Consider the following 17,333-nt stretch of genomic DNA (forward strand, 5'->3'; position numbering starts at 1 on the left):
TAGCGATTGAAAATTTGACATTAGAACAATCACGTGGTAAGCAGAGAAATTTTAAACGTACGGGAACAACACGAATTTGTCGTGTAAAATTTAGCGTCGGTCAGTTATCGATTTTAATTTGGAAATGAATGTAAAATCAAAAACTTTTCATACGTATAGGATATTTTCGGTTCGATGAGTCATAAATTCTAAGATATTTCCAAGACGTTTGTAAATCATTTTCAGAATCGCTGAAAACCCTAGATCAGTGAAAACACAATATTAGTCAAGTTAATGACAAGTACCTTCCCACACTTTTTTTTTCCCTCTAATTTCAATATACATGAAAAGTGAGCTGACATTCTTCTGTCTGTCATTAAATATGATTACCAAGTTGAGTGTAATGAGTGTAACAATATAATTACCATTAATTATAGCGTTGTATAATACACACGTTTACGGCGTAATGAACCAGCTCATTTTCTAACAGTATATTATACGGCACCAAGATCCTCGCTTGCAGTTATAGGTATGTGTATTGTAGATGTATTAGGCAATAACGACTACGCCTGGTACACAGCAACCAGCATCGCGTGCGGAGTGTGACGAATTGACGACTCAAAATTTGCCAACTATAAGGCGAAAGATCTTTGGTAAAGAGATTTCCTACCGCTACCGACTCAATTGACATTGTAATCTCCATAAGCGAGTCGGTAAATGTAGGGTACTGCCATTACCGCCACATCCTCCGTGCCCTTTCGCTTGCTTCGAAAGAATGCGTACCCATGATCGGATTTCTTTAGCAATCTTCAGTCAACGGACGAACGAACCAGCAGCCGAGTCAAAAAAAAAAGAAGCTTAAAATCCCCGGGAAACGGGTGCTCTGCAAGTTTCGCAGGCGTTTTATAATGGCCTGACAGACCTTTCCTCAAAAATGCGGCTCTCTTGATCGGATTGTGATTTCAGGGCTTCACTTATTGAACTACGCGCTGTGCGGAGAATCCTACCGACCCATTGAACAGAATTTTTTCCAACGAGTAGGGGAAAAAAACTAATATTACCGATTGGTAGAAGGACCAGAACGTCGAATTTTCATAGAAGCGAAAATCTTATACGTAGAATTTAATAATGTGGTGAATCCAAGTGTAGAAAATTGAAAATATAGAAAGTTGAAATACAGAAAGGTCAAAATGTAAAAGATTATCGAGAGGAATTCTGACGATTCTACAGTTTGGCATTCTATGTTCTGACTTTTCGATGCTTTTACTTCTCCATACTTTGATATTCAACATTTTTTAATTCGATAAATCAAGTTTTCGCTTCTTTAAAAATGCGATATTTTAGCCCTTCGATGTTTTGATCTTTCTATACTTTTACCCCCACGCTTTCGAACCACTGCATCTAAATGCAATATAGAAGATGTTAGAATTGTTGAAAAAAAGTGAAGTTTTCACCCCTGATTGAGTGTCGATAATTTATGCAATTGCCCATATGTGTATGTCACAGTACGCACACGAGTAGGTGAACAATATAATGCACCTTTCTATCTGTAGTAGAACATTCTCCACAGTGCAGAAGTGCACCGCTTTGCAAACTACCTCATCAGTCTGTAATGTAAATTTAACTGCATCTCGTCGTCGGTTACTCACAATCAGACTTTGATGTTGGTCAGGTATGCCGTAGAAACTGTTGTAGGTACCTTTGACTCTGCTAACTCATGGCAAACGATGTGTATCGAAGCGTTCCGAAGCTTCCGGAAGGTGTAATGAATAGTCCATTAAAAAGAGATACAAGAAGATGAAGAAGAGGAAGGAGGAGGAGGATGAGGGTTAAAATTAGTTCTCGTCTTTTTCTTCTAATTCTTCTCAAAAGCCGGATGCTCCAAAAAGTGGAAGAGTAAGAATAAAACAAGACGGCGAGCTTGTATGAAAATTTGTTTCACGCTGCGAGGAAAAAAAATTCTTCTTATCGTTAACTTGACTTCAGAAAATAAGTTCTTGTTTGAATATGAACTTAGTTGAAGATTAAACAATTTATTTCGCGTAGTTGGTGAAAGACTTTTCACTGATTCGGTTATCATTCTTTCCAAATATTGAATAAATTTTTGTTCCCAACAAGTAAAGTTTTAAACATATATATATAAAAGTTAATTGAATTCAAAAAACAACAAAATTGACGTATAAATATACTATAAATATACATTTTTTCAGATGTACGAAGAATATTATTGCTTCACCGATAGAAAAAATTCCATTTTCCGTCGCAATCCCCAAATTATTCCCTAACAACTATTTTCATTTTTGTCACTAGACGTATGGCAATAAAAATCCTAGACTCGAAATTTCTTTCGTTCCTGAACCTTTTTTCCTCTCTGTATATTTCCATAAAAGTTGCAGCAAAAAAACTGCGCGAGTCAGCCGCGTTTTGTGCGGTCTCAACTCAGCTGTATTACAGATATACGATTTATATCGTAATGTGGTATGTCCGAATGAAATTAGTTTAAGTCTTATTTTTGGCGACTAAATGAATAGATTCAAGAATAAATTGGACCCACAGTTTTAACAAAAGTTACAGAAAAAGAGAAAAAGAACCAGGTAAAAAATCTCCATCAATGTTATTCACGCGAATTACGGTGAACACGAATGAAACAATATAGCAACTATGTGATTGAAACCAATCCAAGAGAATTCGAAAAATACAAGCTGAACGTGAGACATCATAAACTTAAGAAAAGCTTCCATATTTCAACCGTTCACAAATATCAAACTCTGCATAATGTTTTCAATCCCATTCTGATGTTTTCGGTATATTTTCTTCGTTGACCAGATCACCCAAAATTCCTTGAAAAATATTCGGAAAATCTGACATCGTGAATATTAAGAAACTTGATATATCACGCAAAGTTTCTGCCGAATCTTGTTTTTCAGATTTAAAACAGAGAACACGGATTGAATTCTGATATTAAGGAAATTGGGTCGAATCAGATAGAGAATAATGTGGACATTTTGATCGCGCATGCGATAAAATCACAAGTCGCAAATCCTGGAATATCCTTTCTGGTTATTAACGTTGAACGGCGCTAAAAAAAAAAAAAAAAAAAGAAGAGCCGGGCCGACTTCAATAATGATAACAGTAATAAAATCATGTAAAAAGGGGTATATAGAGCCGCTGAGGGGGGGGGGGGGGGTAGAGGGGGGGGAAAAATTGGAAAAAGCTGTCCACGTATGGGTTTGAATGCCGGGTGGGGGAATTTCCGGGGGACCTTAAGAGCCGCGGGAGGACGAACGTTTTGTCCTTTAACGACACCGGGTTATCCCGTTTCTTCTACCCGTTATACCACACATGTCGGTAGTGGTAATCGATAATTGACACGTCCGTTAGGCTGCCGTCTTATGTGTACCACCTTTACCCACCATGAAAACCCGACTCTTCCTTCGAGATATATATTATACATACTGTCTATGTGTTTGTGTGTGTGGCATGATATACGCAGGCATAGGTATACGGATCGACGGAAGATTTCTACCTCAAAAATGGACCCGCTTGAAAACCGGTGAAAGGCTGATAAGCATATATACAGGGTGAGGCATTTAAGTTGCCAAACGCGAATAACTTAAAAATGATGTATTTTCGAGAAAAATGTTCAACACCGAAGTTTTATCACCTTCGAAGCGGGATCTAACGGTTGCATAGTTTTTTTCAGGTGATTGGATGAGTTGACGGACATGTGAAGGTCAACTTGGTTTTTTTAAATGGATACCCCTATTTTTTTTTTTTTTTTGTTCAGTGATTCGTGTTTTGTATGATAAAATTAGACGCAATTTTTGTGAGCTTGTTGCTTGAACAGAGTGGTGTGGAATCGTTCTGTTTATTGCATTTTGCAAGTGGTTTGTGTCAAACATATTTAATTAGGACGTATTCTTATATTTTGAGAATGCCCAATCACTCGAAAGCAATTTGACGAGACGCAAAAACGGTTTAAACAAAAATTGCTTATTTTTTCGCATAAAATACGTATCTGTAAAAAACTGAATAAAAAAATTGGGGTATTCGTTTGAAAAAACGAAAATGACCTTCATACGACCGTGATTTCGTTCACCAATATGGAAAAAATTATAGCCTCTAGATTCCACTCCGATGATGATAAAACTTTTGTCTGAAACATTTATCTCGGAAATACTTCCGTTTCAAGTTATTCGCGTTTGCCAACTTAAATGCCTCGCCCTGTATATATGTATACATTTTCTCGGTTCATCCTGGAATGCGTTTTAAACTTCGAGTCTGAAGATTCGATTGGAGAATTATTCTTCGTATTACTTCTTTGACCGGCCATTCATGCCCTGAAGTCTTTTTTTTTTTTATACTTTTAACCTAAATACCACATATCTTGACAAATATCAACTATCGGATATTTCCAAGTTTTTCATCCGCGGTTGATGAAAGTTTCCGATACCGTAAAACGTTCATTTTATATTCAAACTTTGTAAAAGATTCGTAGAATTTTACCGTAAGCCCAAAAATTCTCAAAATACGAGGGTTTTTGTGTGAATTTTCTTTTTGGAAACAAAATTAAGAAAAGAAATAATTGAAAGCCGATTCGATAAAGGAAATAAACTTTCTTCGATCGAACAAACATTTTTTTACTCAGAACCTTCTGAAATGAAACTGCAAATAACGATTATTTATCATAATGCTGAAAACATTCGAAATGTACCAGAGTTAAAGTCATTTTCGAATTTCTTTCACGAACAACTTTTCGATATTCGAATTTCAAAACCCTTGACTATCGGGACCGCCATGTATACCTACGTGTCCCAATTCACAGTATCCTTGTCCGTATCAAGTTGTTATCTGGCATCCGCACCAAGAATACACGGGGAGCTAGCTGCTCGGTATAGAACGTGGGAGTCCTGCAGAGTTTCTCGCGATAGCTGCGTGCGTTCGGATCCATTTTAAACCTCGCCCCCGTTTTTCTCACGTTAAAAAAAATCCCTAGATTTGAAAAATATTATTCCACGTTTTGCGACTGCGAAACGAGTCTCCCAAATCATTTTCTAGCTCGTACATACATACACGTAAATCTGCTATATTCCAATCCTTTTCCGATCACCAGTTTTTGTCTTTTTTATTGTATAACGGGAGTTTGTTTATTTATTTATTTTTGTTTTTTTATTATTGTGAGACTCAACACTCAGTCAAGATTTTCTAGTTTCTTAGCATGAATTTCAAGTTCAACTTGAAAAATTCTTTCTTGTAATAAAGTATTACGAACGTATAAAAGAATCGAACAAAAATATGACAACTTTCATAGCGTACAAATATCATTTAAATGTGTTATATCTTAAGATGTTGCTCGCCGGTCTGGCCCAAATAAAATCCCACGGGAGTTCATATTACAACTAATAATATTTATTAATGAACAATGGGCTTTTACATTTCTATTCAATTTCCGCGTGTCATTACGAATTAACTCCGGTTGGCGTCGGCCATAGAATGTTGGTTATCTAGAGAGGACGTCTCGTAAGCATTATGTGTCTAACTTGTCCGTCGGACCTTTGCCTAACTATTTTCCATTCAGGTTATACAACATAAAAGAGAATTACGAGTCGCTTGAATCGAGGCGATGGTTTTTCATCCGCAGCAGAACGAATGAAACGTGAATTGCGACGTCTGTAAGCGACTGATCATTTAATTGAATGATTGATCGCGGGATAGAGATGTACATTTATTGTCGATAGGTGTAGTTGAGTGCGAGCTGCAAAGAAGCTTTCAACGATCCCGATCACGTTCGCTCCTTTCGGGTCCTTCCGCGGTTTCAAATACACACGTGAGTCGCGTTTTAGGATCGCCGTTACACGTGTGGTTCTGCAAAATCTTTCTCTCTTTCTCCCTCTCTCCTTCTTTCTCTCTCTATCTCTTTCTCTATCTTGTTCTTTTTCATTTCCTCTATGATCTGCCCTGCAATCGGGACTCGATGTATCGATTGGTAATAATTTGCCACTTTACCCCTTTAAAAAAAAAAAAAAAAAAAGAAAGAAAAGTCGAAAACAAGAAGAAGAAGAGAGAGAGTGAATGAAAGTAACGGAAAATGTACAATCATCGTTTCAACTCCGTCCGTGAGGTTGGAAAATTGTTTTCTCGATAATTGCAAGAGTATCGTATAAAAAGTGAATAGATGTTTATTCGTCTATTACTTTACCCGTTTTTTACGTATTTTTTATAAAATAAGTTGATCGAACGAGCCGCGAACAAAGGCTCCGATTTTTCAGTGTGTGAAATTCGTTCTTGAAGCGAGCATCGTTGATATATTATTGTAGATACTTATTCGAAGAATTTTCAATATATTTATTTATGAGAAACTGCACTGAAAAGATTGAATATTGCGCTATTCTTGAACGATGCTAGCTTTTGTACAATGTATACACATTTTTCGAGTTACGATTTTTATCTACACGCGATTAAACCCGAGATCCGAAAATAACTATCAAAATAACGCATATAAAACGCACATCACTGCAGATATAAGTTGATCGGAACGATCTTCTGATGAAAAAAAATGTTTCATTTGTTTGACGGAGGAAAGAGTGAAAAAAAAAGTTGATGTATTTTGAGCTTCAGAGCGTCGACAAAAACTTTCATTTCCTTCAATTTCCTCGAAATTTATGTTTCATCGTAACTCGAATTAAATTTCGTAGCGAAACAATCGACATTTCTGCAGAAAACATTAGGAGAAAAGTATGTATAGTTTCATAGCTTCGACTTTTTTTAAGATTCTCAAGACTTGAATCTTTTATTTAGTTCATTTTAAGAGCAATCTCAATATCAAGCAACGGTTCTTCCATAATTTTTTTACGGCACTTTAAAAGTTGTGAATCCAGAAAAATCAATGTTGAATGGTTTCAAAATATGACTTGAATGTTTTAAATTTTTTACGTCACTTCACAACAAACGTATCAATTTGAACAAAATTTAAATCTGATTTGTGATCAACTCTAAGAAAATACGATTTTTTAAAAATGGTTACAAAAAATTCGTCATTTTGAAGCATTTTTTTATAGAGCCAAAAAGGAATTGAGAGTTTGAGAAGTAAAGAATTGAAATTACAGAGAAATTTCACACATGTTTAATTAAGCAAAAATTTGTATATTCTCAATTCTGAAACAAGAACACAAAAAAAAAAAAAAAATACAAACTGTAAAATTTTCAATCAAATCAAAAATGATTACATAGAAACCTTCTCGATTTGGCTGCGTCGAATGTTTAACATAAATAAAATAAGCTTGTGTTTTCCGCGTGCCTTAATAAATTCGAAAATTTGTCGAGGTCAATCGTTGTGAATATTACCAACAAATGGAGAAAAAAATATCATATTGAAGTTAGCAACGTTATCGTAACGATTCATACTGATGTTAATCCGTTATTTCACGATTTTGGAATTGTCTGAAATTTCGTCAACCGTAATAAAACAAAACACGATAAAATTATTTCAGAATCTTAGTTCCTTCAAAATCATGAAGCTGAAGTTAGTAACGTTAACGTAACGAAACATCGTGGCGAAAAATTACTATTCTGCAAGTTTATAGTGACTTTAAAGAAGTTAAGTTTACGAAATACGAATACTTGGCATAATGAATACATTTCGCCTTATTATGATTTACTGAATTTTTCGACATTCCTGCAAATGTGAAATAACGATTTTCCGAAACATTAATCATTACAACAACGTTACCAATTTCAGCCTCATTCAAAATCGTTTTCGAATTAAGAAAATAGTGATTTTCCCCCAATGTTTCCTTACGATAACGTTACTAATTTCACCTCTGTGAAACAGAATAAAACAGAGAATTAAATTGTAAAAACTCACCCGATAAAAATAGTACTGGTTGATATTTTCGGAAGAATTTGGAGTGCCGGTGGTTGCTACTTGAACGGTGCTCAAGTAAATGTGAGCGTATCCAGAGGTGTTCGTTGAATTTGCCGAATCTGCGGCGGAAGCGGGAATTTCGGTCGGTTGGTTGAAGTCGTCGCTGTTATTCGATTCGTCGTAGGGTGTTTTCAACAAATTTTCGAGAGACATATCTGACGGAGGATCAGCTCCTCGTTCCAAGCACTACATTTTTTAATCGGTATTTAATCGAGCCTCGAACCGCTCCATTTCTCCTCCTCTCTTTCCCTTCTATTCTACAATCCTTAATTTATTTTTTTCTCTCTTTCTCTCTCTCTCTCTCAGTGTTGCACGATTACGTTACCCGTATTCTCATTATCACCTTTCCGCTTCTCGTGTCGCTGCTGTTTCCACTGTCGCTCCTCTTGTCGCTGCATTCTTTTAAATTTATTTCAAATCGGAAGTCAAAATCGTTCCACGTCAATTCTAAACACCTTTATCAAGTTCACTTTTTTGTGGTTTGTTACATAACTTCAATTACACAGTTTATCTGATATTCACAAATTTTTCCACCTTTCGTATTATGTTTTTTTAATATTAAAGCTGTATCGACGTCATAGATATCCGTGAGTTTCAAGCGAAATAATCAATCTTCTTCACCAAAAAATCGAAATGACAAAAGCTCAATCAGATTTTTATAAATAGATTATTTTGCCGAGAACATAAGCTTGAATAAAAAGAAAAAAAAATTTTAATCGAAATTCGCGTAATTTTTACAGATTCAGTGCATCGGTTTAATCAAGTTCGAAAATCAGAGCGTTGAGAATACATTTTACAAAAAATTCTCCAAAATAACTTTTTACAAACGAGTTATGAAATCAGCTGATTTCACGGTTCAGTTCTATGAACGTATGGCTTTTATTAGAGTTGTAGGTACGTACATTCATCGCCGCAAGCTCCAAGATCATAGTTTTGCAGAAATTATTTATCGACTGTACAACAGCTGCTATGTACACAAATATGAATAACGTAGGCTTACAGTTTTCGATTTTTCTCTTTGACTATTATCTTATTTTATTTTTTTTAAACAGAGAATAGGTTTATTGCCCGTACGAAACGATCGACGAACGTATACATATAATATCCCTTTGATGCTGGCTGCGGGCATTTACTACCTCGTCATAACGCGAATAAACATTTGTACCTCGGTATGAGAATTATATCTTTCTTCTTCTTAGTTTTATTATTAGTACAATGCGTATTTTATCCACTTTTTTTTTTTTTTTTGGAGAACTGGAAGGAGAATAGGAAGAGAATGAATAAGAAACCAGAAAAAGCAGGTGGAAGTGGAAAGTACAGAAACTCAAAGTTTTAAACTACTTTTGCGATAACTCGAGGATGTATGGGGCGTACAGTCGGGTCAAAAAAGCGTTGAAAGAACCGCGTAATAAGACAAAGGTTTAAAAAATTCTCAGTGAAATTTTTAATCGATCGAAGGATATTTTTTAAATTTATTTAACTTGATCAATTTCACTGAAACTTCTTAAGCCTCTATCTTTTCATGTTTTTGTTTGGACAGATTTTCGACTGGACTGTACGTCCTATATATTTCTAACTGTACGATTAAAGCAGGAAATTGGTGAGTTACTACTTTTACCACTTCTGTGTTACAGGTAATTCTAGTCTGTTACTCAATTTTTTCCCCGCTAAATAAACAAGGACTCAATTTTCGTGCGATTTTCGCAAGCCTTCGATTATTATGCTGTGAATTCGACGATTTTACATTGATCTTTTATCCATCAAAGATCGAGCGAAATACGAGTTCAAAAAATTGACAATTTTCTTCTTTAAACATCCGCGCGTCAAATTTTCAGTGCACCAATAGGATAAGAAATGAACGAATAAAAATATATTCACATAGGCAAGGTCCAGCCAAACAATGATTTTATCACAAACAATCGGATCGTTTATACGGCAGGCGAGCTAATAAAAAAAATAAAACCAAAACGCCGGAGTTCCGATTAGGGATCAACGAATCCTGGCAGAATAATCCTGTTGCAAGCTAACAATAAAAATGAGTTTGAGGTCTGGAGTTGTTGCGGCAAAAAAGTTCTCTCCTCGTTTCTCTCTTTCCAATTTTCTCTCTCTCTCTTTCTTTCTTTTTTTCGAGCCCGGCTTCTCGTGTACCTACACGCAGATTGTTTCCTTCTCAATTATCTTCTTCATAACAACCACATTTTACGGATTATTATCAAGCCGATTGCCAAACGCCGCAAGCTTTTTTTCCAGAATAGCGGTATTATCAAAAACTTCCGCATCCTCTCCCGTCTCCATTACCGTTTTGTAGGTATATCGACTTTCCGTTATGTCCAAAGTCTCCGAACGAGTGTATTTTCCAAAGCTTCACGATGGGACAAAATCTCCACCTCTCCCTGTTCAGTTTTCTGAACCCTAAATTACGTCATCCGGAGTCTTATTACGAGTGGAAATTCGTGTCTGAATATCACTCAACGCACATTCAGCTGCAAGCTTCTTCAAATTTCTAACGACAATAATAACACGGACAATCGCTCGATCAATCTACGAATTTAAGTCTCAAATTCCCATCACTGATATTCCCGTGCCAAAAACTTTTTTAACATTTTTTTTCAGCTTCGGGGAGCTTTTTTTCTGAGCTTTTTCTTTGAGCGTATTCTGAGATTTTCGAATCTGTCTAAGGTTTGAGGCAAATTTTATACGAAAATTTCTCAACCGAGGATTACTCGGAGCTTATTGACGTTCGGATTACTTAATCTGAAAAATTTAATATTATCTGAAGCCATCGTCTTAATGTGTTTTTAAGTAACATAGTCAAGAAGTCTCGGCTCTGAATTATATTTCACATTGCCGTTGTAACCCGAATGCAAAATAGTTAGGCTAAGGTCCGTTGGACAAGTTAGACCAATATTTGTATGAAACTTCCTCTCTAAATAACAAACCTTCTATGCTTGAGTTTCAGTTTTAGAGAAACGTAATTTTTCAAAACGTTGCGCACTCTCAAACTAAAAGTTTTCAAGCTATCCGTTTCAAATTTGGACACAAAATTCTTCACACCTTTCTTTACCTTCCTACGGAAGCTTTTTTTCTTTTCAACATTTTCATAATTTTACAAACGAAAATATAGTCTAAATTTGACACGTTTTTTTTCTCAAACCGCGGCCATTTTGTCAACTTTGATGAAAAAAAAAATAAAATAAAAAGTAAAAATACCTCCATCGCAAGATAGTGGATTTCATACTGATTAATGATCTTTTCACTCATTTTGTTCGAAGACATTTTCAACCGCTAAAAATACTGTCAAAATAAAAACAAACGTTTAAAAATTTGATTCTCTGTTCTTCGCGAGTGCTTCGATTTGACATTAAGAAAAAATCAGACCGATTAGCGTGTTTTAAGCGTCGAAAATTAGCTTTATTTCGACCCGTTATACTACGATGATCCCTTAATTAAACGATTCCAATTTTACTATACGTGTAACACTCCATAGAGCTAGGGATAGTGGCACGTTTATCTAAACGACGAAATCTAGTGCACCGTCGGATTGATAATAGTAAAGTGCACGCGTGACTCCGTGCATACACGTATGACACAGGTGTATATGTATTACAAACGGTTTTCCGACATCCGACGATCCGCGACGCCGTGCAGCAAGCTTCGCTGACAATTATGTGCAATTGCTCTGTTATAACACCGGCAATTATCGTAATTATTTAAAAGATTTGTATCGACAACATTTTCATTCTTTTCCAATGGCGCGGCACTGATATACGGAATTTTAACACAAATTACTGCACCGTTCGATTAGCAATCAAAACTTATCAAACAAACGAAAAAGGTAAGAAAAATTTGAACCCAAAACTGAATTATTGACAGTTTTATAGTTTCTAGTTTTGTTTTTGTTTCTTTTTTTTTCTCTTGATCACGCCTCGTTCTAATTAACAATTTTTCATTACTCTACCTTTATCACGTACAACATTAATCGTTTTGTCAACCCGCTAGTTTTGCCAAAAATTTCGACATTTCGGACGTACGTTCGATAAAAGTAACACAAGAATCAAGTTAATGGGATGAAATCGGAAATTCCAATTTAATCTAACGCAAATCGAGGCTCGAATTTCGATCGCAAGATGTTATTAAAGCACTTTATATTCGGCAGTACCCATTATTATACGTCTATACTAATTTTAGATTTAATTATCCCGCATTGAAATTAAATCAAGAGATTTGGTCCGACCGCCATGCATGGGGTGAGAAAAGAATTAATCGCCCTCCGTGGCAGATTCAATTATAGGAAAACTGCACCAGCTGCACCTGCAGCACTGTTGCATTTTAATTTAGAAAACCTTGTGCATATTGCTGCGATATTTATTGTCTCCCTATCGAGCGCCGCAGTTAGTTATTTTCTCCACACCTCTTAATCAGACTTCAATTTCATCTCGAAGCATTGATTTTATAAGCCAATATATCGGGTTTCATTTTATTCCTGCCGTATGATATTTCTAAATCTTTCAAACTAATCGTTATCATTGTTTATCCGACAATAATGCTCGTACAATTATTTTTAAAGAACATTTTTACACGTATTTCAAATAAATTTTCACCGATCACATTTATACCTTATATGTATTACATATTCGCTATTCGTATTCCGATGATTGGATTATTAAGGAGGATTCTTGAGATCGCAATCAGAAACAATGCGAAAGTACCTGTACAAGGCTTTGATGAATATCTGATCAGCATTCTTTACGGTTACAGAAAACCAAGATGTATATGTTATACTTTAATGAACTTCCCGTCGATTGTTCGCTTGCACGAATAAATGTAACCCCCATGAACGACATAATATTTCACTAATGTAGATCCGAAAATTTGAACAAAATATGTCCCTTGTGACTTTCTTGAAACAATTTGTTCACTTTGGAACGTTAAAACAAAATTCCACCGCGAAATTACCGATTGTATATGACTGATCGACAAGATTATGATTGTTCAAAGAAACCGTGTATGAATTTGTCTTTGACAATAACAAACTTGAATTATAAAAATGCTCAGGTGAAAGGTGGATCCGTACGAAAAAATATTCTGTATTGTGGATCTATTAAGGTGTTACAGAAGAAAATAATTAGACAATTTTCCACCATGGCACCCCCTACAAAGTTTGTTCAAGTTAAAATAACGGTTCCCTTCAAAAATGAGCGCTCGACGTTATCTGGAAAGATCGCGCTCAGTTGATTCTTTGCTTTTATACATTTTCTCAAATTTAACAAGTGTCGTGAATAAATTTCTTTTGTTGCTTACATCAATCGTGATATCAAATTAGTTCACAAAGAATACCGACGGTTGTAATATTAAGTATCCAGTGGATGTTTGAAAAGCTCATCTGACAACATGTTTTAAATTCAAAAAAATGTAAAAAAAAATGTGAAAAATGAAATGAGCACGATCTTCCACAAAACGTAGAACGCTATCTTGTTACAGAATCTTTGTTTTAATCCAAACAAACTTTTTGGGAGGTGCGACGATAGAAAAGTGTAAAATATTTTTTTCTCAAACACTCTGATATCTATATACATTTGCAGAAGTCTGCGGATGAGAATAACCACGGAAAATTTTTTAACTTTCTCGATAGACACGGACTCATTTTTCTTCGAAACTTTTTGATTACTTCTTAACATGAATTCTTTCTCCACGTTTCATGATTCATATGAAATTTTTCGGCGAAATTCATGCGAGATTGGATACTTTTGTGACAGAATAAAATGTCAATCAATTTCAAGAGTCGTGTATGTTTTTTTTTATTTCTTTAATGAATCCGAGCAAGACGTTTAACCGATTTTAATGAAAATTTGTTAGTCTAAGTTTATGAATTCGCTAAATTCAACCTATAAACACTGTTTCAAATCTAGTTAAGTCGACTGATTGTGAAGGTAACTTGATTTTCGCAATCTCTGAATAATTTCTGCAAGACCAATTTTACTTTGTTTATAATAAAGTTAGATCTAAAGTGTATGATAAACAATGTAGATATGAAGGTAAAAAATGCGTTCAAGACATATTTCGTCAAGCTCGTACACCAAAATTCAGAGAAATTCGTCAGAAAGAAAATAGCTGTCAAGTATGAGAAGTTAAAAATCCACGAAAAGATACCAACATTTCCTTATTATCGCTTTTTAACAGGAAACATAGAATAAAAAATAGTACGACCAACATGTAGATGGAAAATTGTGCAAAACATGACAAAAATTCTTGACAAAGTAGGAAAAATATATTGTTGCTATCTTTTCTCGAGAAAATAAACCGAAGAATCGACACCAATGAAATCACTAAAAGAAAATTGTACATTATACATATGTAAGAAACAACCCCCTTATAAAATGCAGAGAGCTGAAGAAGAAATTTCGGAAAAATTGTTCGGTGGCGATTTCCGCAGGAGGAAAATATAACTGCGTTATCAAGGGATGATAATTTACCCTTATTTGTAATTTTATATGCATATATATATATATATATATATATATAATGTAAGTATATCTGAATCTCACCTAACATGTAAAATCGATAAAAAATACTGTATATTTCGAATATAATAAATCCGCAAAATTCATTGCGCGGCTAATCTGATTTTACGGTGAAAGTTTTTGTATCGCGTCTTGATATTGAGATACACAATTGGAACAGCGGTAATATCCCGATGCAGGGTTGTTGAAAGGAGAAGAATAAATTTCGGCGGGCCGCGACGACGCGATTTCACGTCCTCCAGGAACCGGCAAACTTGAAGGAGGAGCGTGGAGAACCGACTTGAACGACGCGCGAAATGCCACTGAAACCACGCGCCGCTTCTCGCGGTTTTCTCGCCAACGAAACGCTAACGCGCGACTCTGATTCTCCGGCGTCGTCGTCGTCGTCGCGCGCCTGCTCCTCGACGACATCCGTATCCACGGTAAAGCTCACTTTAAGGTCGTGACGGACCCTCGAGTCTTACAAACGATGAATCCGGCTGATCGTATTTTTCGCGAAAAAAAAATTGACGATTAGGATACAAAGTATGGGGTGCAATTGTAGAGTAATATTTATTAATGCCTCAAGCTTGCGGCGAACTTGTTTCCGATCCGAAAGAAAACGCGAGTTCGATTCTATACGAATTATGTGAAAATGACTCCCAATCTCTCACGTCGGCTGCATCGCCAGTCATTGTCACATAATTCGTATAGAATCGAACTCGCATTTCGTTTCTGACCAAAACAAGTTAGCCGAAACCAAGTGCGAGTTCGATTCTATACGAATCGTGTGACAATGACTTCTAATCTATCACGGCGGCTGCATCGCCAGTCATTGTCACGTAATTTATATAGAATCGAACTTGCATTTTTTTCAGATAGAAACAAGTTAGCTGTAAGATTAAGGCATTTATGCATTTCACTGTACATACATAATTAATATTCATTAATGCCTTAATCTTCTGGCTAACTTGTTTTCGGTCCGAAACGAAATGCGAGTTCGATTCTATACGAATTATGTGAAAATGACTCTCAATCTCTCACGTCGGCTGCATCGCCAGTCATTTTCACATAATTCGTATAAAGTCGGATCGCATTTTTTTCAGACCGAAACAAGTTAGACGGAAAGGGAGGGCATTAGTGAACATTACTTTACATCAGCGGACCATAACGTCAAAATTAAGAAGAATCAGCTGCAGGTATAACATTTGAAGTGTTTCCGCCGTTTTTTTCTTTTTAATTTCTCATAATGAGCGTGAAACACAATTAAACATTCTGCCATCTCCCAACGTTTGAAACGACTATATTACTAAAAAGGAGAAAAACGGGATGTCAATGGTAAAACAGGAAATATCGATCAAGGAAACAAATCGTTTTTTACAGTTTTTTTTTTTCCTGAGCGATGAAATCGCTTGGAATTATTTGTAAAATTGAAGGGTTTGTGATCACGCGTTTTTTGGCACTAAGTGAAATTTGTGATCCGATGATACAGTAACGAAAATATGGCATAATAACTAACCTCAAAGTGAGTGAGAATCAATTGCAAGTATATTTGAAGTATTTCCATCGAGGATTTAAACTTCGTTTAGCTACCACTCAACCTTTAACCAAAATTCTATTATTTCCTAAAATATGAAACGATTCTATTACGCGGTAGATGAGAAAAGTATAAAATAGTGTTTGGCAGTTTTTGTCGGGAAAACAGGAATTACCGATCGAGCTAATTTTAGAAAATTGAAAGTTGTTCCGAGCTAATTTTAACAATTTATCTTCCTTATTTTGACCATTTTTTTAGTTATACTTAAAAATCTTGGACAATCGTAATTAATTTATAGCAGCTTTATGAGGTCAGTTCACAGAGTCACAAGTTTAAGTAGTTTTTATTTGTTTAGAGATATTTTGAGGAATTTCGATCAACATTGAGCCATCTGAAACTGATTCCAGTTCAAACGTTACTTATTTTAGAACCATTTCGAAATTTTCAGGGCTTCTCTCGGTTTCTGAAAATAATGTTATTTGTTTGAACAAAAGCGTTGGGAGGATGAAAATTGATGTTTTAATTATGACAATATTTGTCAGGCCCGAATATAGTTAGTGAATTCCGAGCTCTCCGTTTAGCGCACGTACTTGGCCAAGATTTAATTTTTTTGAAGAGAGGTCCGAATCTAGGCTTGGAAGTGTCCAAAAATTAAAACGTGAACATGACATTTACAACGTATATGTTACACCAATGTACAACAGCTGTTAATTATGCAAACGATAAACGCGTTCCGAGCATTCAATGACTTCTTACAGCGTATTAAATTACTGGGAATCACGTTTTCAATCGTTTACATCATACGAAAACTGCTTTAGCGAGCAGCCCACACAAATTGTAGTACTTTGATTGCTCCAGTTTAATAAAGTATATATAATTCAACGTTCGTTGTAGGACGCTGAGATTTTTTTTCACATTCTTTAAGTAGTTTTCATTTTTCATTTTGCATCTTCTCATTTTTTTTTTTTTTTTTTTTTTTTTTTTACCGCTGTTTTTAGAATCGCACATGTGGCAAAAAGTCGCCAAGCTCGTGGAATTTCGGCTGCTGCTGCTATTTCGTTTCAAAATACTCACGTCGAAATGGAGACAGTAACCGTTGTTTCCGGTGAAATTGGGGCAGCTTCTCATTAAGCTTGTAACTGGAAAGTGTTATTGCCAGTCGTTGACCACAGAGGGTGCTACAAATATCGCCTTGAAATAGAAGCGAGTCATGTTCATAATATATATATATGTATATATGTAAGACATATATAATGCACAAATGTATGTACGTATTGTTTAATGATGTTATCGTTTTTTTTTTTCAAGCCAGTGAAACCTTTATTGAACGTGAAATTTTTGTATTATTTGTCCTTTGTTCTTTTAAAAGTTGAATTTGAATACGAATACCCTC

The 17,333-nt window shown here is 35.5% G+C and overlaps 1 protein-coding gene across 1 annotated transcript in view; it reads right to left on the bottom strand.

Annotated features, from left to right (window-relative positions):
* LOC124302619 (cardioacceleratory peptide receptor) overlaps positions 1-14,685 on the bottom strand; it is a 49,752-nt gene extending 35,067 nt beyond the window's left edge. Inside the window, exons 1-2 of the mRNA XM_046758951.1 lie at positions 14,449-14,685; positions 7,844-8,467 (exon numbers count right to left, since the gene is read on the bottom strand). Of these exons, the coding sequence (XP_046614907.1) occupies positions 7,844-8,056 (213 nt within the window). The 5' untranslated portion in view covers positions 8,057-8,467; positions 14,449-14,685. The remainder of the gene's footprint in view (positions 1-7,843; positions 8,468-14,448) is intronic.
* Between the last annotated feature and the right edge of the window lie 2,648 nt (positions 14,686-17,333).

This window comes from Neodiprion virginianus, chromosome 4, assembly GCF_021901495.1.
Source record: "Neodiprion virginianus isolate iyNeoVirg1 chromosome 4, iyNeoVirg1.1, whole genome shotgun sequence".
Lineage (NCBI taxonomy): Eukaryota > Metazoa > Arthropoda > Insecta > Hymenoptera > Diprionidae > Neodiprion > Neodiprion virginianus.